The sequence below is a fragment of the Eubalaena glacialis genome, chromosome 10, assembly GCF_028564815.1.
Source record: "Eubalaena glacialis isolate mEubGla1 chromosome 10, mEubGla1.1.hap2.+ XY, whole genome shotgun sequence".
NCBI classification, from domain to species: Eukaryota; Metazoa; Chordata; class Mammalia; order Artiodactyla; family Balaenidae; genus Eubalaena; species Eubalaena glacialis.
The window spans coordinates 113,314,173-113,340,533 of record NC_083725.1 but is presented as its reverse complement, the minus strand read 5'-3'; the positions used below and the strand labels follow the sequence as shown (position 1 = coordinate 113,340,533).

Genomic DNA, 26,361 nt, shown 5'->3' with positions numbered 1-26,361 from the left:
TTGAAAACCTGATGTTCCCCAGGCATCCCCCACCCCGATTGGAGGAGGTTGTCTTGTCAGGGGTTACCGATGGGGAAGACCTCCAGACCCTGGACTGTTTTAGGCACAGCTGTTTCCATTCACAGCCTAGGACGTCCAAGGAGCGAAAACCTGCCCACTCCATCCATGTGACTCTCATCTCCCTCTGGGGAGGGGGATAGCATAGGGCGGGTCTGGAAAGCTGGGATACATCATTCTGGCCTCCGCACCCCTCCCTTTCTCAGTCCATTGGGAGGCAGAAGACAGGAAATGACTGCCATGGATGTGGTATGATTTTTTACTGAAACAGCATTTTGTAGCCCAGGCCCCATGCTGTCCACAGCTATTTTTCTCTCTGATACCAGCCAGGTGGCCCCGTCCTTTGTGTTCCCCTCCTCACCCCCTCACGTGACTTCAGCCTTTGGATTCTCAGCTCCTGGCTGCCTTCCACATTCCACTGCTCTTTCAGAACCCAGGCATCCTGGCCTCCAGCTGAAACCGCTGCATGTGGCTTCCCCCACCCCTGGCCCCGTGACTCAGGCCCTCTGAAGGCACCAGCCCTCTTCTTGGCACTCACCGGGGAGGGGGGCAGGGGAAGGGGGGCCAGGTGGTGACATCACAGTTGAGGGTATAAAAGCTTTGAGCCAAAACAGAATTGAAATTGAAGACATTGAGAAAACCTGACTGTGCAGCCTGTGCTCCTGGGGACCTCTTAGGACCCCCGGCCTGCTACTCACTGCATCAAGGCCTACCCACTGGTAAGGTGCTGCTTGTGAGTCAGGGAGGTGGGGGGCAGGCAGGGACCAGGACTTTGATAGGTGGGGAGGGAGGGTTCCAGGGCCTCTGTGTCCCATCTCTTCTCCTTTCTCACTTCCATCTCCTTTCTGGGTTTCTGCATGTGTCGCTGACTGATGGATACTTATTTTACTTAGATGGTTTCTCTGGGTGGCAGCTGGGAACGATTCCATCTTCCTTCCCCAGGCTGCGTAAATCATTTACTCCTCTTCTCCCCTCAGCACTCAGTTTATTCATTAACTGTTTCTCGTGCTTCACGCATTGCTGGTTGCGCACTTCTCTCTGTCGGGTCAGACGACATTTTATTCTTTTTCGCCCAAAACCAAGCACATAGGCTGTTCAGAAGTTGGATGACAAAGGGGTGTATCGTCTCATTTCCACCTCCTTCCTGTTCTCTTGGTCCCTGGTCGTGTTTCCCTCTCTCTAGAGCTTTTGTTGAGGGAGGGGGGCCTGCAAGGTGTGAGGGCTGACCGGCCTTTACCCTTCCCCCTCCTTCCCTTCCAGACTCCATGCCGGGCTCTCCCTGCCTTCTGTGGCTCCTGGCTGTCACCTTCTCCTTGGTTCCCAGAGCGCAGCCCTTGGCGGGAGACTCGGAAGAAGAGGAGCAAGATGAGACACCTTTGCCGGCTGTCCCCTGCGACTACGACCGCTGCCGCCACCTGCAGGTGCCCTGCCAGGAGCTGCAGAGGGCCGGCCCGACGACGTGCCTGTGCCCCGGCCTCTCCAGCGCCGCGCAGCCGCCCGACCCGCCACGCCTGGGGGAAGTGCGCATGGAGGCAGAGGCGGGCCGCGCCGTGGTGCACTGGTGCGCCCCCTTCTCCCCGGTCCACCAGTACTGGCTGCTGCTTTGGGAAGGCGCCGGGGCTCCGCAGAAGGGGCCCCCCCTCAACTCGACGGTCCGCCGAGCGGAGCTGAAGGGCCTGAAGCCCGGGGGCGCATACGTCGTCTGTGTGGTGGCCGCCAACGCGGCCGGGGAGAGCAGCGTGCCCGCCGCCGAGGGCCTCGACGGCGTGGGCGGCCCCGCCTTCGGGCCCTGCGGCCGGCTGACCGTGCTGCCGAGGCCGCGCACGCTGCTGCACGGGGCCGTGGGCGTGGGCTCGGCGCTGGCCCTGCTCAGCTGCTCCGCCCTGGTCTGGCACTTCTGCCTGCGCGAGCGCTGGGGCTGCCCCCGCCGAGGCCGCCCGAGCGGCGCGGGACTCTGAGGCCTCCCGGGGGCCTCTCCGGCCAAGCTAAGCCCGGCGCCGCTCCGGGGGAGGTGGCGCCCCGACAGACCAGACGGCGGGATGGAAGGCCGGGCGCTGGGCCCCCGCTGAGTCGGTTCAGGCCCCAGACTTTCCACTCTGCTCCGAGCTTAGGTTTAGGAGTAGAGAAGGTCGGCAAATTTCTTCTTAATGGACCAGAATAATTTAGGCTTTGTGGTTCCAGGGGATAAAATCGAAGATATCATGTAGTTCTTACATAACCATGTAACCATTTAAAAATGTAAAAATGATTCTTAGCTCTTGGGCCTTACAAGTCAGGCCCCGGACAGTTTCGGCCCGTTGGCTACGGTTAGTCTACTCCTGTTGTACAGCCTCAAAAGGGCCCTGCCACTATGGGTGGCTTCCGTGGGGTTTTGAGAATAAGCTGCTGCGGGATGGGAGTTTGGGGCTAGAGGCCACTCCTTCTCCTTCTGCCTTTTTGTTTAGATAGTGAGGATGCGCACTGAGTTAGAATCTACCTGTGTCTGAGGCGAGTGGAAATAAATGACTGACATGGGGTGGAGAAGAGAAGGACTGCCCAAGCTGCTGTTTGGGACAAGCTTGTGGTTTTGCTAGTAAAAATAATAATAATACAGTAATAACAAAGGACTCCCCCTCCCCCATTTGTGTTTATTGTATATTCACTGTAACAACATTAAAGGAGATGTAAAAGGAAGACATTTTCAATTTTCATGATCCTTTTCAATTCCCTGTCCACACACCGATTTTTCGGAGTAGTATACATACTTTCGAGCTTATTTTTAAATTAACTGGATGTAGAAAAGTCTAAGTTGCTACACAGTTTATTCCTCACTTTTACTGATCTTATAACCTTTTTTTAAATTATAAAAGTAACACATACAAATTTCAGTACCGAAGAGGATAAAATGAAATTTCCCCTTCTCCTGAAGAGGTAATTGCCTGTAGCAGAGCAAATTTTTCTCTAAGCAATGCAAATATATTCTTTTTTCATTCAATATATTATGGACAGTGTTCCATGTTGGTAAATCACAGCCTTCTTAGTTATGTGAAAGGCATAACTTTCCATTGGAGGATGCTCCTTAACTCACAATAGCCTTGGCTCTTTGTTAGAACATTTGTCTTCAGCGTTTGCTATGGACATCCTTGTTTGTGTATCCTCACATGTTTGTGTATTCCCATAGGGTACTTACCTTGAAGTAGGTGAGAGAGGCAGTACTATACAATTTAATCATTCTTCTATTATTGGAACTCTAGAATAAAGTTAGAACACATTTGTTATTTAGAATACACACCACATTGCCGTGAATACTTCGTGTCTTTAGTTTGATTCCTGTATTTCCTCAGCATTTATTCATTTACTAATAATGAGGGCCTACTATCTCACTTTTTCGTTCTGTTTTTTTTTTTTTCTGTACTTTTTCTTCCTTACTGTCTTAATATTAAAGACGCGCTTTACATGCATTCTTACTTAATCTCTTATCACAATCGTTCTAAGAGATGGTATCACCTTTTCACAGGTGAGAAGTTTGAGGTTCTAAATGGTTTGAAGCTATTCAATACAAGTAAGGAGGTGAGTTAGGATTTCTTGACCCAAGTTGCCCAACTCCAAAGCTGATGATCTTCATTCCACCGCAGAGAGGCAGCACAGCCTAGCGGTTCCAGAACGCCCACTGCATGGGTTTGAATCCTAGCTCTGCGACCTTCGGTAAATTATCTCATCTTTCTGTGTCTGTTTCCAGTGACTAATAATAGTATCTACATCATATGGATTGTGATGATTAAATATGAATTAACCATATAAAATTCTCTAGTGCATATATTATCAATATCAGCAACTTATTATTATTCTGCCTCCTAAAAAACATTTAAAGTGAGCTTTAACTTAAGGGACCTAACAGCCTAGGTAGTGGCGGCGGGCTAAGTAATCAACAAGACTACACACCAGGGGGACAAGTGCTAATGGAGTAAATACCGGGGCTGGGAGGTGGAGATGGGGTGGTCAAGGCAGGCTTCGCTTAGAAAGCAAACCCAGGGACTTCCCTGGTGGTCCAGTGGTTAAGATTCCGCGCTTCCACAGCAGGGGGCGCAGGTTTGATCCCTGGGGACCTAAGATCCCACATGCGGTGCAGCCAAAAAAAAAAAGGAAAGAAAAGACAGAAAGCAAACCCAGGGTCCAGTCCAAAAAACGACTGGGAGTTAACCAAGCCCACAGAAGAGGCAGGACATCCCAGACACAGAGGGACGGGTATGTGCAAAGACCGGGAGGAGGGAGAGTTTTGCAATCAGCACAAGTTACCCTCAAGTGGTGAGAGATGAACTCCGCACCAACTACCAACATTTACACAGTATAGTCTTGCCAGGCACCTAAGGTTGGTGCTATTGTTATCCTCACTTTACAAATGGGGCATTAACAAAAGAAAGGGTAGGAGGAAGCCAGACTACCAGCATTTAAGTTTCGTCCTAGGTGACTGAGGTGTCATGGAGAAGTCTTAATTAGGGAGGTGATGACAGGATCAGTTATTGTGTTTTGCAAAGATCCCTTTGGCAGTCGCGCGGAGGATAGCTCAATTGCCGGAGAGGATGAGCAGGTCGAAGGGTGCGCACATTTCTATGGCTCCTGATAAACACTGCTAAATAATTTTCCAACCGGTCGCGCTAAGGGGCCATATCGAGAGCTGTCTTGATTCGCCCAAGGGTTTCAGGTCGGCATCGCCCTTCTTCTACACCGCCGCCGGGCGCCCGGGCTTGGGCGGGGGAATGTGGGCTGCCTCCCGGGCCGCTACTCCCTCCCACGCCCCGCCTGTCCCCTCAACGCCAGGTCCTGGCAGCCGGGCCAGGCCTGTGTTTTCTGGCTCTCCGCGGCACCCGTCCACGTCCGCCTCCACGTGACCCAAACAGATTCGGGCACTTCCGCTTCCCCTAGGCTTTCTTCTCGTCGGTGTCCAGGGCCGGTCCGAAGCCAGTGAGTGAGCGAGCGTCCGGCTGGGGCCGTTGGGGGCGGGATAGCGCGCCGGCGGGGGACGCCCCGCGCTGACCCTCTCCGGCCTTCTCGCCCCCTCCAGGTCCCCGCGGAAGCGGCGGTGGCGGCGTCATGGCGGAGCTGACGGCTCTGGAGAGTCTCCTCGAGATGGGCTTCCCCAGGGGACGCGCGTAAGGGAGCCCCCTAACACCCGTCCGCGGGTGTCGCCGACCTGTCCAGGCCTTTACCCAAGCCTGGCCTCAGGCTCTACGCCCCAGCCTGACCATCGCCATGGCTCGTGGGCGCTATTCACGGTGTTTCTGCCCCCAGGGAGAAGGCTCTGGCCCTCACAGGGAACCAGGGTATCGAGGCTGCGATGGACTGGTGAGCGCTCAGACCGGGTAGCAGGGGACTGGGGACTCCTAGGAGGGGCAGCCTGAACATTAACCTCCCTCCCGACTTTCCCTGCCAGGTTGATGGAGCATGAAGACGACCCAGACGTGGACGAGCCACTAGCGACCCCCCTTGGACATATCCTGGGACGGGAACCCACCCCCACCGAGCAAGGTGGCCCTGAAGGTCCTGACGGAGGGACCCAGTGTGATTATTCAGGAGGGCCTGAGGAGGAGGATGAACGGGTAATAATACAGATTGCTTGTTTGTAGGACCTGGGTCTGCTGTGGGAGAAAGCAAACCCATTTTGACTGAAGAGGAAAGACAGGAACAGACTAAGAGGTATGAGGAACAAGGTCACATTTCTGAGGCTCATCCTCCACCTCTCCCCAGCGGTGTTTTGGGACTGTGTTCCCGGATTCTGTTTTCTGAATCCCTTGTTGATAAACGCACCTTCCCAATTTATGTCCACTTCTCTTGAACTCTTTCCTCTCTGCAATACAGGATGTTGGAGCTGGTGGCCCAAAAGCAGCGGGAGCGTGAAGAAAGAGAGGAGCGGGAGGCACTGGAACGGGAACGGCAGCGCAGGAGACAAGGGCAAGAGTTGTCAGCTGCCCGACAGCGGCTGCAGGAAGATGAGATGCGCCGGGCTGCTGAGGAGCGGAGGAGGGAAAAGGCTGAAGAGTTAGCAGCTAGGTCTGGGTGCTGGGGGTGTTGGCTAAGAGATGAGAAAGGAATCAAGATTTGCTTTGTCAGTGTCTGACCTACTTTCGTTCTGTCTGCGTTCCAGACAAAGAGTCCGAGAAAAGATCGAAAGGGACAAAGCAGAGAGAGCCAAGAAGGTAGGTGATTGGGTAGATACTGAGAGTAATGAAGTAGGGGGGCTAGTAAATCCCCTTTTCTAGCTTCAGAGAGAAAGGTTGGGCTTAGTGCCTGATTGTTTAACTTTGTCCTCCAGTATGGTGGTCATGTGGGCTCTCAGCCATGCCCACCAACAACAGAGCCAGGCCCTGTTCCCTCCTCTCCCAGCAAGGAGCCTCCCACGAAGCGAGAGTATGACCAGTGTCGCATACAGGTACTGATTCTGATTCCTGACTTGCTCCTGGGACTCTTTGTTGGCTTGTAAGGCACCCAGCCCAGCCCAGCCCAGAGCTTTTTTCAGTTATGTTCCCTTTGCCAAACCTCTCCCGTCTTTGTAAATGACTTTTGAAATCCTACCTCCTCTGCTGTTAGGAAAGATATCAAATTTTACTTGCCCCAGTCTTATATAAATCTATCTCTTCTTCTTATTCAGCAGTTAACTTCTTACTTGTTCATCATATTTTTATTTGGCTTATTATACAGCTGTTTGCATGATGTGGTACCTATCCAGATATTTTGTGTAATCTTGTCTTTGTTTTCCTTAAATTGTGAGGGAGCTAGGAGTCTCTCTCTTCAGTGTTCAGTAAAGCCAAGCCTAAGTGGTTGTTCATTAGGTGCTTTAAATAGTAATTATGCTGGTTTAGTTTCTCTAAGAGGAAGGAGAAGCCAACTTTGCTCTTTTTCTTTTCCTTACCTGGGCACTTCACTCAGTTTTGACACTCACAATTCTGTATTTCTGTCTTGCCTTCTAGGTCAGGCTGCCAGATGGGAGCTCACTGACCCAGACATTCCGGGCACGGGAACAGCTGGCAGCTGTGAGGCTCTATGTGGAGCTCCACCGTGGGGAGGAGCTAGGAGGGGGCCAGGACCCTGTGCAGTTGCTTAGTGGCTTCCCCCGGCGGGCCTTCTCAGAGGCTGACATGGAGCGGCCTCTGCAGGAGCTGGGTATGACACGTGGGACCCGAAACCAGGAGGGGGATAGGGGACATGCTTGAGAAAGGAAGGGATGCAAAGAAGGGACTTTGTGGAGATAGTGTGAGGCCAGGAATTTGGGGGGGGGGTGGGCAAAAAGCAGATCTTTTGGTTCAAACCTGTTTCGTTCCATCTTCAGGACTTGTGCCTTCTGCTGTCCTCATTGTGGCCAAGAAATGTCCCGGCTGAGAGGCCTTTATCCCACCATCCTTCTCTGACCTCTCTTCATCTTTGATAAAGCACTGACATCACCTTCCTAATAAATAGACCCTCTGAGTTCTGTATGTGACTGACTCCTTCGTGAATGGCCGGGAGAGACAAAAGGAAGGCTTTTAGAATAGACCCTATGCTTCCTCTTAAATTTCCACGGGAGACGTGTTTCTAATCTCTGGGTCTGATGAGTTGCTTGGGAGGTTGAAGGGGAGAGGTGCTGGAGTGGGGGGTGTACGTTGGATAGCATCTTTTGCTCCTATGGGTAAGGCAGTACCTAAGCCTGAAATCCTTAGTAGCTATGTGCCTTGACTTCTTTAAGCCTAGTTTCTTCTTTAGTAAAATGGGGATAATAGTGCCTGTTAATTGGGGTTTTGGGGGCTTACGTAATGCTGATGTAAGGTGCTTTAGCACCGTGCCTGGCACCTGGTAAGTCCCCAATTAAGTATTAGCTACTAGAAGGGTAGTTTTTAAAATGTGACCATTCACAGTGAGAGGAGCCGTAGGAGCTCCTTCACAACTGCATCTCTTCTGCACTAAAAAGTATTGAGTACTTAATATATACCACACAGTTTTAAGTGCTTTGTACGTATTAACTGAGATATGAAGGCAGTATTATCTAGCTGTAGGTACAATGATCCCATTTTAGAGACTGGGACACCAAAGCACATGACTTGTCCAAACTGACCCAGCTAGCAAGTAGCAGAACCTGGACACATCTCTGGGGAGCCTGACTCTAGGGCTCAGGCTCTGAACTGCCAAGCTCCCCTTGTGCTGCGGCTGCTCACCTCATCCTAGTGCTCCCTCAAACAGCTGCTGACCTCCCTCCTCTCATCCCACACGACACATGACAAATCACACATGACAAATGTGCTCAGCTTACGACTTCACCATCTAGTAGCTGAAAACTGCACCAATGCTCTTATCTGGGTTTACACCTCAGTGTTACCAAGCTTTATTTAGTGTGTTCCGGCTTTATTTAATACAAGCAGCCCCCTCTCCCCCCCCCCCCGCCCCGGTCCCCCATCAATTGCAATCTTGTTTGGAACCACAGGACATAAAATAGACAAAAGGGGAGTGAATTGGTTGTCTTCGCTGTAGGGCGGCCACCCCACTGATAGCTTTACCTCATCCCATCAGTGGCATCGCCAATAGATCCTATGACGGATTCAGAAATTGAAAACCAGTACAGTGAAAACCTTGTGGGAGGAAAACCCCAGTGCATTTAGTGAGAGGCTGCCCTGTGCCTGGCACTGCACTTTACATTCCTAAGTTCACCTTTTTACAACTCTCAAGATAATCGTCACCATTTATTTATTTATTTATCTGCACCAGGTCTTAGTTGCAGCACTCGGGATCTTCATTGCAGCATGCGGGATCTCTTAGTTGCGGCATGCGAACTCTTGTTGCAGCACCTGGGATCTAGTTCCCTGACCAGGGATCAAACCAGGGCCCCCTGCATTGGGAGCACGGAGTCTTAGCCACTGGACCACCAGGAAAGTCCCAGTTATCACCTTTTATGGAACAGGACTAAGGCTCAGAGGTTTTTTAACATGCAGGAGTTGAAACAAGATCTGACTCAAAACACACTCCTTTCACCGCTCCTGCCACGGTGGCCTCCGAAGGTTAAATTAAGGTCACAGAAGGCATTATGGCACATGTTAATTGCTAGAAGCCCCTCTCCAGCCTCATTCGAAGGACAGGCACCCAGAGTGTCCTCCTCTATGGGTATTTACTGCACAAGAGTTTCCAGGATAGTTAACGATTTCAAGAACATCAGTCGGTTATCCCCGAAAGTACACTCACGCAAACCACGTGACCTGACGTGTGTTTTGAAAACGTGGTCGCTCTGCCTATAGGGCTTCAGCGTCACATGAGGGGCGGGGCAGGCGGGAGCTGCACTCAAGCCCGCCCGCAGCACTGACCCCCGTAACACTCTAGGCTTTTATGGGCGTCCAGCTGCAGCGCTCACTCTCTGGATGGAGGAACATGATTTATTGGTTCCTTCAGTTAGCCACATCCGATGACCTGGCACAAGACGTGGACGTTAAAACGCAGTCAATGCAGGGTTTGGGGGGGAAGGTGCTCACCCGGCAGCAGCTCCCCAGGTCCCGAAGAGGTCTGCGCGTGTCTGGACTCCCCGCCGGCCCACAGAGGAGTAAGGCCGGCTCGGGTTCCTGCGCTGCAGCGGAGGTCCCGGCGCGCACGGGGGCAGGTTTGGCCTCAGGCTGACTTCCCGCCGCCGCCACTCATCCAGTTCTTTCTCCAGGCGACGTTCTCTTGCGTGGCCGCTGCCTCCTGCAGAGTGGCCAGAAGTAGCTCTTTGGTCCTGGCCGCCTCGTCCCTGCGCTGCGGGTCCTGCTCCGGCATCTCCTGCGGGCAGGAAGGGAGGTTCGTAGTCCGGGCTACCAGCCTGCGGTTCTCCGCCCGCTTGCCCCACCTCGGCCTCCCAACTGCTCACACCTTCAGCATCGCCTGCTTCTGCTGTTCTCCCGGGGTCACGAGGACAAAGAGCGCGGTGCCCACGCCAGCCCCCGCGCCCAGCACTGCGCCCGCGATCAGCGCTTTGCGCAGGGTCTCCATGGCCGACCGCGCGACCAGCGAGGCGCCTTCCGGAGTCTCCGGTAGCCTAGCAAAGCCGCCGCGACGTCTCGATCTGCGCAGGCTAGAGCGCCTCACACAGGAAACCATAGAGACGGGGCCGGGCTAGAGAGGGCCTGGCCAGAGAAACGTTTCGAAGCTAGAGCGCCTGGGTGTTAAGACTAGGTTTAGCTGAGGAGGTTGACCACGTCAAGAGGTGTTGGCACCTAGAGCCGAGCGTGGGCCCCCTTGTCATGAAATCCCGAGCAGGATTGCTAAGGGGAGAGTAAGTGTCTTCATTGTTGCTGTGAGTTTTACAATTGCCCAGCTCCGCAATGTCCTGATCAATAGAGGGTCAGGGCTGTGCTCTGTAGTTTCCTACAATTACTTGTGCTTTTCCAGTACAGTACATGAGGACATCCAGATACTTATAAACATCAATCTATTGACTGCCTTCAATCCCTTCAACTCCTGAACAAAAACTCAAAGCCAAGTGTACCGGGTGGGGAGAAGGGTATATTTATGTTTTCCTTTTATTTTACTTGTTGAAAGTAAACGTTACCTTTCTCTTCATGGTATATAACCTTGGTTTTTTTGTTTTGTTTTTAAACCATGAAAACCATGGATTTTGTGTAACATACCGAATTCTAGTTTGGAGAAGAAAACACCTCTTAGTTGTGTGACCCTAGGCAAATCGTTTAAGTTCTTTGTTTCTCGGTTTCTGCATCGGAAAATGAGGCTAATAACAGTATCTATCTCATAGTTTTAGGATAATTAAATAAGTTTATATGAAAAGCATTTAAAACAGTTCCTGGCAAATAGCATACACCATAAAAATATTCATTAAATAAGATACAAAGAAACATGTCAATGTGGGAGACCCAGTAAGAACCAGGAAATTCCAAGTTTGTTATCAAAGCTCTTCACTCACAGGGCTTTAATCCAGATGCCCTCGTTAACTCCTACTTCTGCCTTTCCCAGTGTCACCAGGGAGTGAGTAGAAATAAAGCTCCTATCCCACCTCTTGGGATTGTCCCCTGCCCTGGAAGGCCCATAATCTCCTTGCATGTCAGCCTCTTCTCCTCAGAAGTGATTAAGGGGCCAGGCTCCAAAGCAGATTAAAGGAACAGTCTGTGGGGTGCTCTGGGCAGGGGTACTCTACTGAGTTCAACCACCCTGCACTCCAAGAATCAGCACCCATGGCCCTTGTGCCAGGGAGCAGCGAGGATGGGCCTTGGCCTAGAGATAGCCCAGGCTCCTCCCAGCACCCAGAAAGTCCTAGACTGACCAACCCTCTCTGGGAGGACAGAGGAGAAATTGGCCAGGTTGAAGGTCGCCAGGATGTTCAGGTTAGTACTTCCCCACCTTGTGTCTTGCTGTTGGCTTATATTCCAATTTGGCCCAAGCCCCCTGCTGTGCCCATCCAGGTTGTCTGTCAAAAGACCCGCCTCCCCTCCATCGTGGTGGAAGCCTCTGAGGCTGAGGCGAGTGAAGAGAGTGGGGAGCTCCGGTGGCCACACGAGGAGCTGCAGCTGCTCACTGATGATGAGGAAGAGGAGGTTGAGGTCTTCTTCCAGGACCAAAGTGAAGAACCAGGTGAGGGAGGTGGCTGGTTCAAGTGAGGCTGTTGTGAATGGGATGCTCTAAGCAGGACAACTTAGTTGTGTCTCTTACATTAAGCAGCACACAGTAGGTGCTCAGTAACCACAGTGAAGAAAAATGTAGAGGTGGGAGATAAAAGTCAAGGTGGTTGGCAAAGTTGATGAACTTTAAAAGGCAGTTGTGATGTCAGATAGGTGACACCTTTTAATATGTATTTTTAATACTTTAAGATATTTTTGTCATGGGGGAAAGAATAAAATCACCCCAAATCCGACTACCCAGAGATTAACATTTTGGATGCCTTCTCTTCCAGATTTTTCTTCATGTCTATATACTGTTATAGAAGCTACTTTTACTATGTGCCAGGCACTGTGCTGAACACTTTTACGTATTTTTCAGGACCCAGTGAGGAAGGATACTTTCTCCCTCATGAGGAAACTGAAGCTGTTAAGTTAGGCTCTTCATTATAATTGCTGTATTATTTTTATAAGCAAAAGAAATTACATGAATTTGTTTTATCTTAAAAAAAAAAATCCAGTAATATATCAGGTATATTTTTCACTGTTAATGGGCTCTTTAACTCCCTCCTCCCCACCCCCCAGGCTGGACTTGGAGCTCACTGGACCCCAAATCTCCCTTAAGAACCTTTAACCCAGAACTCAGCTGGGGGCAGGAACAGGTAGATCAAGACGCCTCCTGGATTCCGGAGACAGATTGTCAGGAAGCCCCCAATCCCTGTCCTCTCTGGGACTCAGCATCACGTTCCCGTGTCTGCAGAAGCTGCTTTGTGGAATATTCCCATTTCCTGCCTCCCAGGAGCTTTGAGGGTAAGTATCACTCTCCCTCAAACATTTTACCTAGGTTTATGAAGCCCTTCTACCTGTCCTTTCACAATCTTCCCCTTTTACAAGTTGAGAAAAATGAAGGCTTACAGGTTAGGCCCCTGGGTCACACAAGTCATATCCAAGGAATTTGGATTAAGAACTCCTATCTGTGCTTTTAGGAGTTCAGTTAACTGGGGATGGGGAATGATCCACTTGTACCTTCTTTATTCAGCACTCATCTTGTGCCTGGCACTGCTAAATGTTTCACCTGTTGTTGTATGGAATCCACATAACTCCAGGTATTATTCCAACCTTGCAGATGAGTAAACTGGGGCACAGAAATATTCAATACTGTGTGCACACAGATAATAAATATGGAAGCCAGGATCCACATCCTCATTTTCCAGTCATCTTGCCAAGACAAAAGCTTTCTCCAACTCCTCACCCAACAGAAACACTAGGGTCAGGTTTTAAAAGTCTTTAATTGGAGGCTTGAACCAAGTAAGCAAAGTAGGTGATGCCCCCGAAAGGGCCCAGCTCCTGCACAGACACAGTCCAGCCTTGGGACCCTTGCTCCAGGCAGGGCAGCCGTACATCAGGGTCCTCATCTGAGAACTGAATCAGGGTCCCCCCAGGGCTTAGGACCCTCAGGCACTCTGACAGCAGCTGGTAAGCCCCAGGCAGACCACCCCGGGCAAGAGCATCCCAGGTGCCCTTGTCTAGCACTAGATGGAAAGAGCCTGAGGAAGCCACTGGCTGCAGGTTCTGGGCATTAGCTTGCATGAAGTGGAGGCGTGAGGCAGGGTGCCCCGGGCACAGGGGTGTTTGGCCTTGGCCACCTTCCAGGAGGCTGTTCATGTGGGCCACAGCCACAGGAGAGAAGTCCACCCCCAACACGTCCACTGGGTGCGGGCATTTGGTGTAGAGGCCTGTACACAAGCTGGAGGTCCCACAGCCCACGTCCAACACCCGCGGCGGACAGGCAGCTGGTGCCCCCTGCAGCAGCGGCAGTAGGAGCCCCTGGGCTTCCTCGTATCCAAAGAACCAGTCGAAGGTGCCGGCGCTGCCCTCACGGGGCTGGACGGGGAGCTTATCCCAGAGGCGGCGGTCCGCCAGGCAGCTACCAGCCAGGGAGCCTGTGGACGAGTGGAGGACTTGCGTCACCCAGCGCCCAGTTCTAGCAAAACGCGACAAAACCCGCACCAATGTGGCCTGGGGCTTTAAGCGGCACAATTTCAGGGACTAAACTCCTGTGTAACGAAGAACCCAACTTGCCCTCCCTCTGTCCACCTTCCCTACCCGCCACGGCGCGACGCGCCCCCGCCGCCAGGCTCGCCAGGTGGAGGGTTCGGCGCAGGGCTGCCATCCGGAGGTGCCGGCAAGGTCGGCCAGAGAAACTTCTGCGAAAATGTCGCCCGCGCTCCGGCAGGGGCCTGAGGTCCAAGGGAAGATTTGCAAAATCCGCTGTGCGGAATCACGCGTACAGCCTCCCTAACTCTGCAGCCTCGGAAAAAAAGAACGCGGACACAAACTTACTACGGTACGAACGGCCTTTATTGTTTGCAACGGGAAGTGGAAGAGGAGGGGATGCGACAGCTCCGGCTCCTGGGGCGGCTCCACAGACCTGAAATCAAAGGAGAAGGTGTGAGCACCCCGGGGAGGAGTCTGCTGGACCTCGGTTCTGCCCTGCTCCTTGGAGCCCTGTGTCCCGGCGCTTGAGGATAGAACCCGCGGACTGAAAGCCGCGGGTACCGAAGACATGACGCCGAGGGGGCCGGAGCCCTTTCCCTCTACCTCCGTACATTACGCGGACCGGGACCGCACGCCCGATCCCCGCCAAGAAAAGGAGGGTCAACAGACCCCACCCAGAACCCCCGCACGGCCAGCCGGTGAAAACACTAAAGCCGACACTCACTCGGTCGCCGTCCTCGAAAAGGCAAAGGAGCCGGCCGGGCTCCTTTATATAGCTCTAGGACCCGCCCTCCCCACCCCCCCTCCCCTCCCCGAGCTGCGATTGGCTAACGGAGGGCTGAGGGGTGGGGCGCACACGGACCCTGCGCAGAGCTGAAACGTTGGACGCTGAGCTGGTTTCGCAACGCAGCAATGGGTGCTCCGGGGGGGAAGATCAACCGGCCGCGAACGGTGACTGTGTGGGAGCCCGACCCTGTTTCCCAAGCGTCCCGGAGCCCTTTACCCTCGCCCGAGATGGACTCGATGGGCCAGTGTCGCCGGGTGCGGGGTCCCGGGTCGCGGTGCACGGCACCCCTCTGATTAAGCATTTTCCTCCCTCTTAGGAGCTGAAGAAGAAGCTGTTCAGGCGACGGCGGGTGTTGAACCGGGAGCGGCGACTGAAGCACCAGGTGGTCGGGGCTGTGATAGACGAAGGGCTGATCACGAGGCACCACCTCAAGAAGCGGGCGTGAGTCCCAGACCCTCTCCCTCTTGGTCCTCCCCACCAAGCCTCCTTCCCTCCTCCTTGTCGAGCTCCGGAGCAGCTAACACCTTTTTGCTTTCCTTGTGTACTCAGTTTATGCAAGGAACGTTTGTGCCTAAACTCTGCTAGTCTCTCACTGTACCTGTAGCTCACAACCTTTCTTTGGTTCTTGGACTCTGCTGAGAATCTAAGGAGAGCTGTGGACTCCCCCACCTCCCCAAGTAACATTATACATTCACACAGATTTTTTTTATAAGTAAATTTAAAAGCACACACATAAGTGTGCGGTGAACCATTCGATGAATTTTCACAAGGGCAGATGTGAGATTTTTGCATATAAGTTTCAAGGCCTCCTGAGTCTTGGGGCAGAGTTCCCACCCCATTCTTTCATTGACTTATTATAAATATTTAGTTTATAAAGCGGCATAATAAATATATTTGGTCCTTGTCTCTGCTTTGTGGAAGAGCTAAATTTCCTGAGTGATAAGAGTGCCTTTTATTTCCTAAGGATCCCCTTTTGAGCACACCTAAATTTATGCAAATGGTTACTTAGCGTGGGGCTGGTCATCAGAAAGATGAAGTGATTAGAGGATTGGAAATTTAATTCCCTCTCACTGCCTGTAGGAAGAGGGTGGGTGGGTGCTGTAGATTAAGCTCTACACAACCTCTTGAACTAGCTCCTGACTGGTCAACTGGTGGAGGTACTGGGAGGTTGGCTCACCTGGAGAGAGCATGGAACCTCTGGCCCCTTCCATATCTTACCCTATGCTTCTCTTCCATCTGACTGTTCCTGAGTTGTATCATTTTATAATAAATCAGTAAATGCAAGTACATGTTTCCCTGAGTTCTGTGAGCTGTTCTAGCAAATTATCGAGTCTGAGAAGGGGATCATGAGAACCCCAATTTATGGCTGGTCAATCAGAAGTACAGGTAACAACCTGGATTTGTGATTGGCATTTGAAGTGGGGGAAGCCTTAACCTGTGGTATCTGTTGCTATGTCCTGGTAGATAGTGTCCAAATGGAGTTAAGTTTGTAGGACACCCAGTCAATGTCCATTGAGAATTTGGAGAATTACTTGATGTGGGAAACCTCCCCCACCCACCACATCTGCTGTTAGAAGTATCAAGAATAAGGGACTTCCCTGGCGGTCCAGTGGTTAAGACCAATTGTGCTTCCAGTACAGGGGGCATGGGTTCGATCCCTGGTCAAGGGAACTAAGATCCTGCATGTCGAATGGCCAAAAAAAAATATATATATCTATATATATATAGAGATATATATACATATATATATTTATAAAATAAGAAGAGGAAACGTTTCTATTATGTACTAAATTTTAGCAATTAATGTTACTTTATGTATGTGTTAAGACTAGTTTTAGGTAAAGTAACAGTTCTTTGACTTGAATCCAAAGACCTTTTCAGTTACCAGAACCACTGTGTGGTCTGTATTGGTTCAGGTTAACCTGGATATTTTTGCTCTTACCAATCCTTCAGGTCCAGTGCACGTGCCAACATTACTCTGTCTGGGAAGAAGCGCAGAAAACTCCTCCAGCAGATCCGGCTTGCCCAGAAAGAGAAAGCAGCCATGGAAGGTGAGGCTAGGGCACAGAAGTTGGGGTGAGGGGGCGGCCTGGATTCATTTGGGTTCTTTAATGCTTCCTCTTTCCTTTTGCTCAGTGGAAGCCCCCCTCAAGTCAGCCAGGACTAGTGAACCACAGCCCAAATCAAAAAAGAAGACAAAAGCCCCCCAGGATGTAGACATGGAGGACCTTGAAGATAAGAGCTAAATCTCACACCCCTTCCGCCAGAAGATTCTCAGCTGGAGCCAGGAGGACTCGATGGTTATTTCAGAGGACATTGGAGAAAGCGTTGCTCCTTTTCACTGTCCCCAGATTCCTCTTCCCTAATGGCCTAGTGACCTGCCCTGGAGGGATGTATTGAGAGGAAGAGGGTAGAAAAGAAAGATTGGAGAAGGGGTCCTAAGCAGTCAACTCCATTTGTAATAAAGCCCTAGCATTCTCACTGAGATGTGTGTGATTAAATGTAGGAATGGGGATAGGCCATGAAAAGGGGCTGTGAGTGTGGAAACAAGACAGTTGGGAAACAGGACCCACAGTTCTTACTTGACCAAAGGCAACAAGAAGCCACCCTCCATGATGGCCCTGTCTCCCTGATGAGTGACACTTCAACTTTCCATTTCTGACAAAAATAAGGTGTTCTGTAGAGATGGCAGAGGAGGTAAGGGTCTTGATACTGCCCCTGCCCGCTCCCCTGTGTGAGCAGGGTGGGCAAGTGACCGTGGTTGTCTCTGTTTCCTTTGCTGGATTATATTTTTAATAAAGTGAACATTATTTTTCCCTTTTAACGTTCAGAAATTCTGTTTGTTGGAAGCCAGGGCTGGGGTGGTTAATTAAAGTGAGAAGCTGTGTGTGCAGAGATGTGGTCAACTGGGGAAAAGCATATTCTCTCCTTGCTCTGTTAATCAGTGCAGGCTTCCTGGAAGAGGGAGGGTTTGGGTACAGTGTTGTGCTCCCCCCTCCTCAAGTTTATATTTTGGACATTTTCAAACCTTCGGTAAAGTTAAGAGATTAGCACACTGAGCCCTTAAATATGCACTCTACTTGGATTGACCAGTTTTTAACATTTGGCAATACTTGATCTCCTTACCCGCTTGCATATATATGTATGTGTTCAAGTATGTATAATTGTTGTCTTTGCTGACTCATTTGAAAGTCAATTGCAGATGAAATTTTATCCCTAAGGACATGCTTCTATATAGCCAAAACACCTAAGACATTTAACATTGGTGGAATAGCTAAAATTCAGGTTTTCATATTCACATTTCCTCAGCTGTGGATAATATTTTTTATAGCTGTTTATTGTTTCCTCAATCCAGAAACCGTTAAGGATCACGCATAGCATTTAATTGTCATGTCCCTTTAGTCTCCTTCAATCCAAAACCGTACCCCTACCTTGTCTTAGGTGACTTGGTGTCTTCGAAGAGTCCAGCCTAAATTAATTAATTAAAGAATATCTCACAGCCTGGGTTTGTCTGAGTGTTTCCATATGTTTCCTCATCAATAGATGTAGGTTAAGCATTTCTGGGAAAAATTCTACATAGAGGATATTGTGTACTTCCCATTGCATTTCATCAGGAAGTAAGTGTTGACTGAAAAAAAAAAATACACAACCTAAAGGTTGAGAATTATGTTTGATTCAGCAGACTTGCTGAAAACTTAAACCTGGAAGACAGCCTCTCGGATAGCTCTGAGCTAAGGGAGGAGCCAGGATAGAGAGGAGTTTTTGCAACAAAACCGAGGTAGTCGGTGGGGCTTCCCTGGTGGTGCAGTGGTTAAGAATCCGCCTGCCAATGCAGGGGACACGAGTTCAAGCCCTGGTTTGGGAAGATCCCACATGCCGCGGAGCAACAAGCCCGTGTGCCACAACTACTGAGCCTGCGCTCTAGAGCTCACGTGCCACAACTACTGAGCCTGTGTGCCACACTACTGAAGCCCGCGTGCCTAGAGCCCATGCTCCACAACAAAAGAAGCCACAGCAATGAGAAGCCTGTGCACTGCAATTAAGAGGGGCCCCCACTCGCCACAACTAGAGAAAGCCCATGTGCAGCCACTGGGCCCGTGAGCCACAACTGCTGAGCCTGCGCGTCTGGAGCCTGTGCCCCGCAACGGGAGGGGCCGCGATAGTGAGAGGCCCGTGCATTGCGATGAAGAGTGGCCCCTGCTTGCCGCAACTAGAGAAAGCCCTCGCACGAAACGAAGACCCAACACAGCTAAAAATAAATAAATAAATAAGCTATTAATTAAAAAAAAAAAAAAAAGAAAATCAGACTTCTCAATTTAATTAATTTAATTTAACTTCTCAAGTTAATTAATTTAGCCTTTCTATGTATGGGAAGATGCAAGAGTCTTGGCTTTTTGAAATCATTCCTTTGATACGCTCCTTAACTACCTATGGCCAGTATCCTGTTCTTTTCCTTCCTGAATCTCCTCAGGGTGCACCGCTGGGGATGGCTGCAGTGGTTGACGGTTTGATGGAGGGCAGCCTGTTTGGAGACCGTCGGAGACAGCCGTAGTGGCTGATTGCTTGATGGCCACAACATTGTTTGTTTTCTGATATAGCAGGCAGGCGAATTTTTCGTCCACACATATAATATCAGTTTGTCTCATTATTGGTGATTCCTAGTGTTAAGTGGGTGTCTGTCAGATTTCTCCACGGTTAAGGTATTCTTTCCGTTTGTAATTAATAAGCAATCTATGGAGTGATACTTTGAGATTGTATGAATACCCTATTCCCCAATGACCTCTCAACGATGGTTTTAGCATCCATGATGATCCGTATCTGAATTAGTTACTGCTGCAAAATGGTGATTTTTCTAATTGTATCATTCATTCATCCATGTTACTCATTTTACATATTCTGTAAAGGAAACCCCTACTTCCTTTTAAAAATCTCATTTAGGTTGTTAAACATCTGTTACTATCACTTTTTCATGCTCCAAATCATACCAAACTGGCCAGCCAAAGCCTGTGTCTTTTTGGGGGGGGTCGGGGGGGGCACACAGGATACAGCATCTTGATTCCCCAACCAGGGATTGAACCTGTGCCCCCTGCAATAGAGGCACAGAGTCTTAACCACTGGACCACCAAGAAAGTCCTGGTCCTGTGTCCTTCTGACACAGCACCACCAGTATCTGAGCAATTCCTTGCTGTCTGGCACAATATGTTCCAGGCTCACCTGCTACTTCCCCTGGGCTAAAACTTGGTATCAGCTATTTTTCTATGGAGACATGTCCAGTTTTGAACACAGAAAGGAAAAAGTACTTGTGTGAAACTGAACTATATTCAGATGCGGTAAGGAGAGGAGGGGAGAAGCTGCAGGGAGAAGGAATTTCAACATCCTGGGATCCCCATCACCTTTCATAATTTTGTTCTACCCCTGTGCCTAAGGCAGAAAGGAGCTTGCTGTGTTCAAAGAAGAGTTTCTATACCTGGTATTGTGCTAAATTCTTTACACAAATAATCTGAAGTGGGAATTCCCTGGCAGTCCAGTGGTTAGGACTCCATGCTTCCACTGTGGGGGCACGGGTTTGATCCCTGGTCGGAGAACTAAGATCCTGCATGCTGCATGGCATGGCCAAAAAAAGAAAAAGAAAAAAAAAGAGAGAAAGAAATAGGTGAATAATCTGAAGTGATCTTTGCAAAAAGTTTGTGAGATACGATACAGCATGCACCATTTTACAGATAAGGAAAGGGGCTCCGAGCAGCTGAGTCACTTGCTCAGGGTTACATTGCTAATTAATAGCAGACATGAATCCAGATCTGTCTAACTCCAAAACAAACACCCTTAGATTGTGAAATCTTTAAGGGCAAGGACCACATAATAGTCTCATAGCTGGAAGAATTTATCGGGTTCAAAAGGCACTTTTTTTTTTTTTTTGGCCATGCCGGGATCTAACGCATGCCCCCTGCAGTGGAAATGCAGAGTCTTAACCACTGGACTACCAGGGAAGTCCCCAAAAGCCACTTTTCATAGATCAAAAGTCAAGGCCCAGAGAAGGGAAGTGTTGGGTCCAAGTTTGAAGCAGAGCTAGGAGCAGAAATTGTCTCATATTTACTGTCCTAGAGCATATATGCTTCATGAGTGATCGAACTTCTAAAATTTAAGAATAAATATAGAACCACCCTAATTAATCATTTAGCTTTTAAAACACAGTCACTTCAAAGATATCTTTAGAACCTACCATCTGGTGTTATTCTAACTCACATTTCCACTGAGAACAGTAAGCCCTCTGGTTAATACAGGCCTCAGAACCTACTTTCCTTTTCATTCATCCAACCAGCTATTAAGACCCTGCTACATGCCAGGAAGACACTGTTGTATGTGATGATGATAAAGCCTTTAACAAAACTGGCAACATCCCTGTTGTCAAAGAGCTGGAGTTCATTCAACAAATATAATAAAAACAGCTATTGCTTATATAGTGCTTACCTACCATTGCAGGCACCAAGTGCTATACAGTAAACATATTACCTGGTTTCAATTTTCACAAGCCCGTGAGGTAATTGTACTATTAACATCCCGATTTCCAGAAAAGGAAACAGGCAGAGAGGGGTTAAATGAAGTACACAGCTGGTTAGTGGAATAGCTGGAACGTGATCTAAATAGACTGGTTGGAGGGGGGCTCTTGATGAGGTCTATTATGTCCTCATAAGGTTACCAAGCTCTCTCTGCAGCTATGGGGATGTGAGGTTGGGGAAGGTCCCCCTGCACTGGGAGACTGGGGAGCCTGACAAAGATCGTAGTGCCAACCTAGGACTGGGAGAACACCTTCAGCGTAGCCTGCCCAATTTATTTCAGGCTTCCTCCTCTCCCTTTCTTTTCTTGTCTTCTCTTCATCTTCTCTTACGGACTTTCACTCCTTTCTTTCCATCTCTCTTCCGCTTTCCCTCTTCCCTTCTCTCCTTTAACTGCTTTTTACATTGTCACTGGTTATTGATTAAAATGTTTCCTAAGGTGCTTCCTTTTTTAAAACCTCGAGAGTTGAAAATTTTGTTTCGGCTTTAGGAAAATTAATTAAATCCAATTAAGTGGTCGCAGCTAGCCTTAGTCTGTGTCAATGGCCCTCTCTGGGGGAAAAAAAAAATGGCTGCGTTGAGGGTGGGTCGGCTTCCCGCTGTCATGGGTGCAGCCCCGTTCTGGGACGCCGACTCATCTCGGAACCAATGTGTGAGGGTCACGGACGTCGCCGGATTGGTTTTCCTGAGAGGCCTTGTCGCTGGTTCCTTTCGGGTTTCCCGGCAGCGCGCATGCGCTCCCTGCGCTCCGCCGCTCCCGCTTCGGGCTCGGGCTAGGGCTCCGGGATGTCCGCGTTGTGCGACCCTCCCGGGGCCCCAGGGCCTCCCGGGCCTGCCCCGGTCTCCCACGGTCCCGCGCCGCTCAGGTAGTCAGAGCCCCTGGCATCTTTCCCTACCGCGGGGTCCCGCGCCGATAACCAGCCTTCTCGGCAGAAACCCGGATCCCACCTCGAGAACTCGCGTCAGGGTTCTCAGAGATTCCCGGTCGGGTCTTCCCAGAACTCAGGGACTGCCTCACCAAAACTCTGGGCTCCACCGCCCGCACTCCCAAGATCTCGGTACTGCCTCCCCCTAAACCCCAATGCCCAGTTACCCCAGGTCCTGGCCTTGCTCTTCCAAGAGTTGGGAATATCAGAACTCTTGGGAACCCAGGTGCCCTGTCCCTTAGACCCGAGGGAACCCAGGGTCCCCTGACTTCATGGAGACTCCCTGAGCACCCAGGCCCAGAAACCCACAGAATGCTTTCTTCTAGCCTTTCCCTAACTCTCCAACGGAGACACTCCCCTCACCGTAGAGTGGCTTTTTTTTGGGAGGAACCAGAGATGAATGGCACAGTCAGAGCCTTATCAACCTCTAGAGGATGCTGTCTTCTTTGGCAGAAAATGCAATAAGAGCAAGGGGATTTTGCCTCTTCCCATAACACTGGCTTCTGAACCTCTGAGACTGAACCCATATGTTTCAGGAGGGGAAGGGTTGAAGGGCATTAGCTTGTCTCTGCCCTGGGGCACCTTGATTCCTGGGGCATACTGAGGGTTCTGGGAAGGTGGTGGCTGTTGATGTGGTGGAGTCCAAGTGGTTGGTGGTTAGGATGCTTGCAGAATATGGGAAGAAGCAGGTTTGGGGAGGGAGAGCTCTTAATAAGGGGCAAATTTGGGCTTAGAATTTTCTTTCCATTAAGAGCAAAATCCAGCGTTCTTGTTTGTATGTAGGGGGGAGTGCAGTAAAGCTAGAAAGGTGTGTTCAAAGCAGATGTTACAGGAACACAAAATATACTTACTCAATTCAACAAATATTTATTATTTCCCATATTCCAGGCACCCCAGTAGAAGAGGATCCAGTGTTGAAAAGCAGAGAACTGTTAACTACCCTCTTGGAGTTTATAGTCTGATTACTTACCTTGGTTTCCTTCTCTGTAAAATGGGATCATAATGGTACCTACCTTATTGGGCTGTTATCTGTATTGAAATAATACAAGTAAAGTACTTAAAAGAGAACTTGACGTATTACAAGAGTTATCTAATATTGATACTATTGTTATTTATTAAAAGAAAAATAGCTAGCATTTACTGAGTAACTAGTGTGACCTAGATATGGTGCTTACGTGCTTTACGAACATTATCTTTTGAGGGAGGTACAGTTATCCCTATTCTACATAGAAAGAAACTGAAGCTCACAGAGGGAATGTAACTTGCTCAACAACTCCCAACACTCTAACTCTGCTTCTTTTGTTTCCTTACAGTGCTCAGGAGCTGTCGCAGGAAATCAAGGCCTTTCTGACTGGTGTAGACCCTGTTCTGGGCCACCAACTCTCTGCTCGGGAACATGCTCGCTGTGGCCTTCTCTTGCTCCGCTCTTTGCCACCTGCTCGGGCTGCTGTGCTTGACCACTTGCGAGGTGTCTTTGATGAGAGTGTCCGGGCCCACCTGGCTGCCCTGGATGAAAGCCCTGTGGCTGGTCCACCTCACCTCCGTCCACCGCCACCCTCCCATGTCCCTGCTGGGGGACCTGGTCTAGAGGATGTGGTGCAGGAAGTGCAGCAGGTGCTGTCTGAGTTTATCCGGGCCAACCCGAAGGCCTGGGCACCTGTGATTAGTGCGTGGTCCATTGACCTCATGGGGCAACTGAGCAGCACTTACTCGGGCCAGCACCAGCGTGTGCCCCATGCCACTGGCTCTCTCAACGAATTGCTGCAGCTGTGGATGGGCTGTCGGGCCACACGCACATTAATGGACGTCTATGTTCAGTGCCTCTCGGCTCTCATTGGTAGTTGCCCAGATGCTTGCGTGGATGCCTTGCTGGATACCTCTGTCCAGCATTCCCCACACTTTGACTGGGTTGTGGCGCATATTGGCTCCTCTTTTCCCGGCACCATCATCTCCCGAGTTCTCTCCTGTGGCCTTAAGGACTTCTGTGTTCACAGTGGGGCTGGAGGTGGAGCTGGTGGCAGTGGTGGAGGCTCTTCTCAGACCCCCTCTACAGACCCCTTCCCTGGATCTCCTGCTATCCCTGGGGAGAAACGGGTGCCCAAGATTGCCTCAGTTGTAGGCATCCTAGGGCACCTGGCCTCCCGCCATGGAGACAGCATCCGACGGGAGCTCCTGCGAATGTTTCATGACAGTCTGGCAGGGGGCGCTGGCGGCCGGAGTGGGGATCCCTCCCTTCAGGCCACAGTTCCCTTCCTCCTGCAGCTGGCAGTCATGTCACCAGCTTTGCTGGGCACAGTCTCTGGAGAGCTGGTGGATTGCCTGAAGCCCCCAGCTGTGCTGAGTCAGCTGCAGCAACACCTGCAGGGATTCCCCCGAGAGGAGCTGGACAACATGCTGAACCTGGCCGTGCACCTGGTGAGCCAGGCCTCTGGGGCAGGTGCCTACCGCCTGTTGCAGTTCCTGGTGGACACAGCCATGCCTGCCTCAGTCATTACCACCCAGGGCCTGGCTGTGCCAGACGCCGTGCGCGAGGCCTGTGACCGGCTGATCCAGCTACTGCTGCTGCACCTGCAAAAGCTGGTTCATCACCGGGGAGGGTCTCCTGGGGAAGGGGTGCTGGGCCCACCCCCGCCCCCCCGCCCTGTGCCCTTTCTAGATGCGCTAAGGAACCACGTCGGAGAGCTGTGTGGAGAGACGTTACGTTTGGAACGGAAACGCTTCCTCTGGCAACACCAGCTCCTTGGCCTGCTCTCTGTTTATACCCGGCCTAGCTGTGGACCTGAGGCCTTGGGCCATCTCCTGAGCCGGGCCCGAAGCCCTGAAGAGTTGGGTCTGGCCACTCAGTTATACGCAGGGCTGGTGGTCAGTCTCTCTGGCCTCCTGCCCCTGGCCTTCCGAAGCTGCCTGGCTAGGGTACATGCAGGGACTTTGCAACCTCCCTTCACGGCCCGGTTCCTGCGTAACTTGGCACTGCTAGTGGGGTGGGAACAGCAGGGTGGTGAGGGGCCTGCAGCCCTAGGGGCCCGGTTTGGGGAGTCTGCCTCAGCTCATCTGTCTGACCTGGCTCCTCTCCTGCTCCATCCTGAGGAGGAAGTAGCCGAAGCCTCTGCCTCCCTCCTGGCCATTTGTCCCTTTCCTCCGGAAGCCCTGTCCCCTTCCCAACTCCTGGGACTGGTGAGAGCTGGAGTGCATCGCTTCTTTGCCTCTCTCAGGCTGCACGGTCCCCCAGGGGTGGCTTCCGCCTCCCAGCTTCTTACCCGCCTCTCCCAGACCTCCCCGGCTGGGCTCAAGGCTGTCCTGCAGCTGCTAGTTGAGGGAGCCTTACATCAGGGCAACACAGAACTGTTTGGTGGGGAAGTGGATGGGGACAATGAGACTCTCTCAGTTGTTTCAGCTCCTTTGGCTTCGGCCTCCCTGTTGGACACAAACCGGCGGCACACTGCAGCTGTGCCGGGCCCTGGAGGGATTTGGTCTGTTTTCCACGCTGGAGTCATCGGCCGTGGCCTAAAGCCACCCAAGTTTGCCCAAGCACGCAATCAGCAAGAAGTGATGTATAACACCCAGAGCCTCCTCAGCCTCCTGGTGCACTGCTGCAGTGCCCCTGGGGGGACTGAATGTGTGGGCTGCTGGGGGGCTCCCACCCTGAGCCCGGAGGCAGCCAAAGCAGTGGCAGTGACCTTGGTGGAGAGTGTGTGTCCCGATGCAGCCGGTGCTGAGCTAGCCTGGCCTCCTGAGGAGCATGCCCGGGCCACCGTGGAGCGGGATCTCCGCATTGGCCGGCGCTTCCGGGAACAGCCTCTGCTCTTTGAGCTGTTAAAGTTGGTAGCAGCTGCTCCCCCAGCCCTGTGCTACTGCTCCGTGCTGCTGCGGGGGCTGCTGGCCGCCCTCTTGGGCCACTGGGAAGCCTCTCGCCACCCTGATACAGCCCACTCCCCCTGGCACCTGGAGGCATCCTGCACCCTGGTGGCTGTCATGGCTGAGGGAAGCCTCCTGCCACCAGCCCTGGGGAATATGCACGAGGTATTTAGCCAACTGGCACCTTTTGAAGTGCGTCTGCTGCTGCTCAGTGTCTGGGGCTTTCTCCGGGAGCACGGGCCCTTGCCCCAGAAGTTCATCTTCCAGTCAGAGCGTGGCCGCTTCATCCGGGACTTCTCCAGGGAGGGTGGGGGTGAAGGTGGAGCCCATCTGGCTGTGCTGCACAGTGTCCTCCACCGCAACATTGACCGCCTGGGCCTTTTCTCTGGCCGTTTCCAGGCACCTTCACCGTCCAATCTCCTTCGGCAGGGGACATAGCCTTTCCATGCTCCAGAAGCCGAGGGAGGTTGAGCCAGGAGAGACAGACGGGGGGCTAAGGTGCTGCAGAAAGGTGGAGGTTTCTCTTCTGAGACCTTGGCCTAAAAGAGCGCTGTCACTTTCTTCCTCCCCCACCTTTTTTTCTAAATAAAATTTGCCGAGTTGAGAAAAAC

At 51.3% G+C, this 26,361-nt stretch overlaps 6 protein-coding genes and 1 non-coding gene across 10 annotated transcripts; 4 read left to right on the top strand and 3 right to left on the bottom strand.

Moving 5' to 3' along the window:
* Nucleotides 1-45: 45 nt before the first annotated feature.
* LRRN4CL (LRRN4 C-terminal like) lies at nucleotides 46-2,730 on the top strand. The gene is made up of 2 exons (XM_061201885.1): nucleotides 46-776; nucleotides 1,318-2,730. The coding sequence occupies exon 2, from the start codon at nucleotides 1,323-1,325 to the stop codon at nucleotides 2,013-2,015; it is 693 nt and encodes a 230-aa protein (XP_061057868.1). The 5' UTR covers nucleotides 46-776; nucleotides 1,318-1,322; the 3' UTR covers nucleotides 2,016-2,730.
* A 2,172-nt stretch (nucleotides 2,731-4,902) lies between these two features.
* Nucleotides 4,903-7,505, top strand: UBXN1 (UBX domain protein 1). 2 transcript variants are annotated; one of them, XM_061203518.1, is made up of 10 exons: nucleotides 4,903-4,998; nucleotides 5,099-5,186; nucleotides 5,326-5,379; nucleotides 5,468-5,562; nucleotides 5,661-5,730; nucleotides 5,893-6,084; nucleotides 6,179-6,230; nucleotides 6,347-6,463; nucleotides 7,002-7,194; nucleotides 7,361-7,505. In XM_061203518.1, the coding sequence occupies exons 2-10, from the start codon at nucleotides 5,128-5,130 to the stop codon at nucleotides 7,408-7,410; spliced, it is 882 nt and encodes a 293-aa protein (XP_061059501.1). In that variant the 5' UTR covers nucleotides 4,903-4,998; nucleotides 5,099-5,127; the 3' UTR covers nucleotides 7,411-7,505. The 2 variants fall into 2 exon arrangements, with proteins under 2 accessions (XP_061059501.1, XP_061059500.1); XM_061203517.1 differs by having other exon boundaries at nucleotides 5,468-5,574.
* Nucleotides 7,506-9,411: 1,906 nt separating this feature from the next.
* LOC133099701 (ubiquinol-cytochrome-c reductase complex assembly factor 3) lies at nucleotides 9,412-10,122 on the bottom strand. Its single transcript, XM_061203516.1, has 2 exons — nucleotides 9,895-10,122; nucleotides 9,412-9,804 (listed from the first exon to the last, which is right to left on the bottom strand). The coding sequence occupies exons 1-2, from the start codon at nucleotides 10,120-10,122 to the stop codon at nucleotides 9,655-9,657; spliced, it is 378 nt and encodes a 125-aa protein (XP_061059499.1). The 3' UTR covers nucleotides 9,412-9,654.
* A 1,088-nt stretch (nucleotides 10,123-11,210) lies between these two features.
* Nucleotides 11,211-16,666, top strand: LBHD1 (LBH domain containing 1). Of its 2 annotated transcripts, XM_061201877.1 has the most exons (6): nucleotides 11,211-11,360; nucleotides 11,439-11,607; nucleotides 12,216-12,440; nucleotides 14,732-14,856; nucleotides 16,369-16,466; nucleotides 16,552-16,666. In XM_061201877.1, the coding sequence occupies exons 1-6, from the start codon at nucleotides 11,211-11,213 to the stop codon at nucleotides 16,580-16,582; spliced, it is 798 nt and encodes a 265-aa protein (XP_061057860.1). In that variant the 3' UTR covers nucleotides 16,583-16,666. The 2 variants fall into 2 exon arrangements, with proteins under 2 accessions (XP_061057860.1, XP_061057859.1); XM_061201876.1 differs by having other exon boundaries at nucleotides 11,211-11,607.
* CSKMT (citrate synthase lysine methyltransferase) lies at nucleotides 12,901-14,372 on the bottom strand. Of its 2 annotated transcripts, XM_061201879.1 has the most exons (4): nucleotides 14,353-14,372; nucleotides 13,974-14,061; nucleotides 13,737-13,870; nucleotides 12,901-13,573 (listed from the first exon to the last, which is right to left on the bottom strand). In XM_061201879.1, the coding sequence occupies exons 3-4, from the start codon at nucleotides 13,801-13,803 to the stop codon at nucleotides 12,918-12,920; spliced, it is 723 nt and encodes a 240-aa protein (XP_061057862.1). In that variant the 5' UTR covers nucleotides 13,804-13,870; nucleotides 13,974-14,061; nucleotides 14,353-14,372; the 3' UTR covers nucleotides 12,901-12,917. The 2 variants fall into 2 exon arrangements, with proteins under 2 accessions (XP_061057862.1, XP_061057861.1); XM_061201878.1 differs by having other exon boundaries at nucleotides 13,737-14,061.
* On the bottom strand, nucleotides 14,139-14,287 carry LOC133100235 (small nucleolar RNA SNORA57). Its single transcript, XR_009702470.1, has one exon. It is a non-coding gene; the product is annotated as a small nucleolar RNA SNORA57 (small nucleolar RNA).
* A 5,047-nt stretch (nucleotides 16,667-21,713) lies between the features above and the next one.
* Nucleotides 21,714-26,360, top strand: INTS5 (integrator complex subunit 5). Its single transcript, XM_061203514.1, has 2 exons — nucleotides 21,714-21,835; nucleotides 23,209-26,360. Exons 1-2 carry the CDS (start codon nucleotides 21,756-21,758, stop codon nucleotides 26,186-26,188), a joined length of 3,060 nt encoding a protein of 1,019 aa, XP_061059497.1. The 5' UTR covers nucleotides 21,714-21,755; the 3' UTR covers nucleotides 26,189-26,360.
* The last annotated feature ends 1 nt before the right edge of the window (nucleotide 26,361 follows it).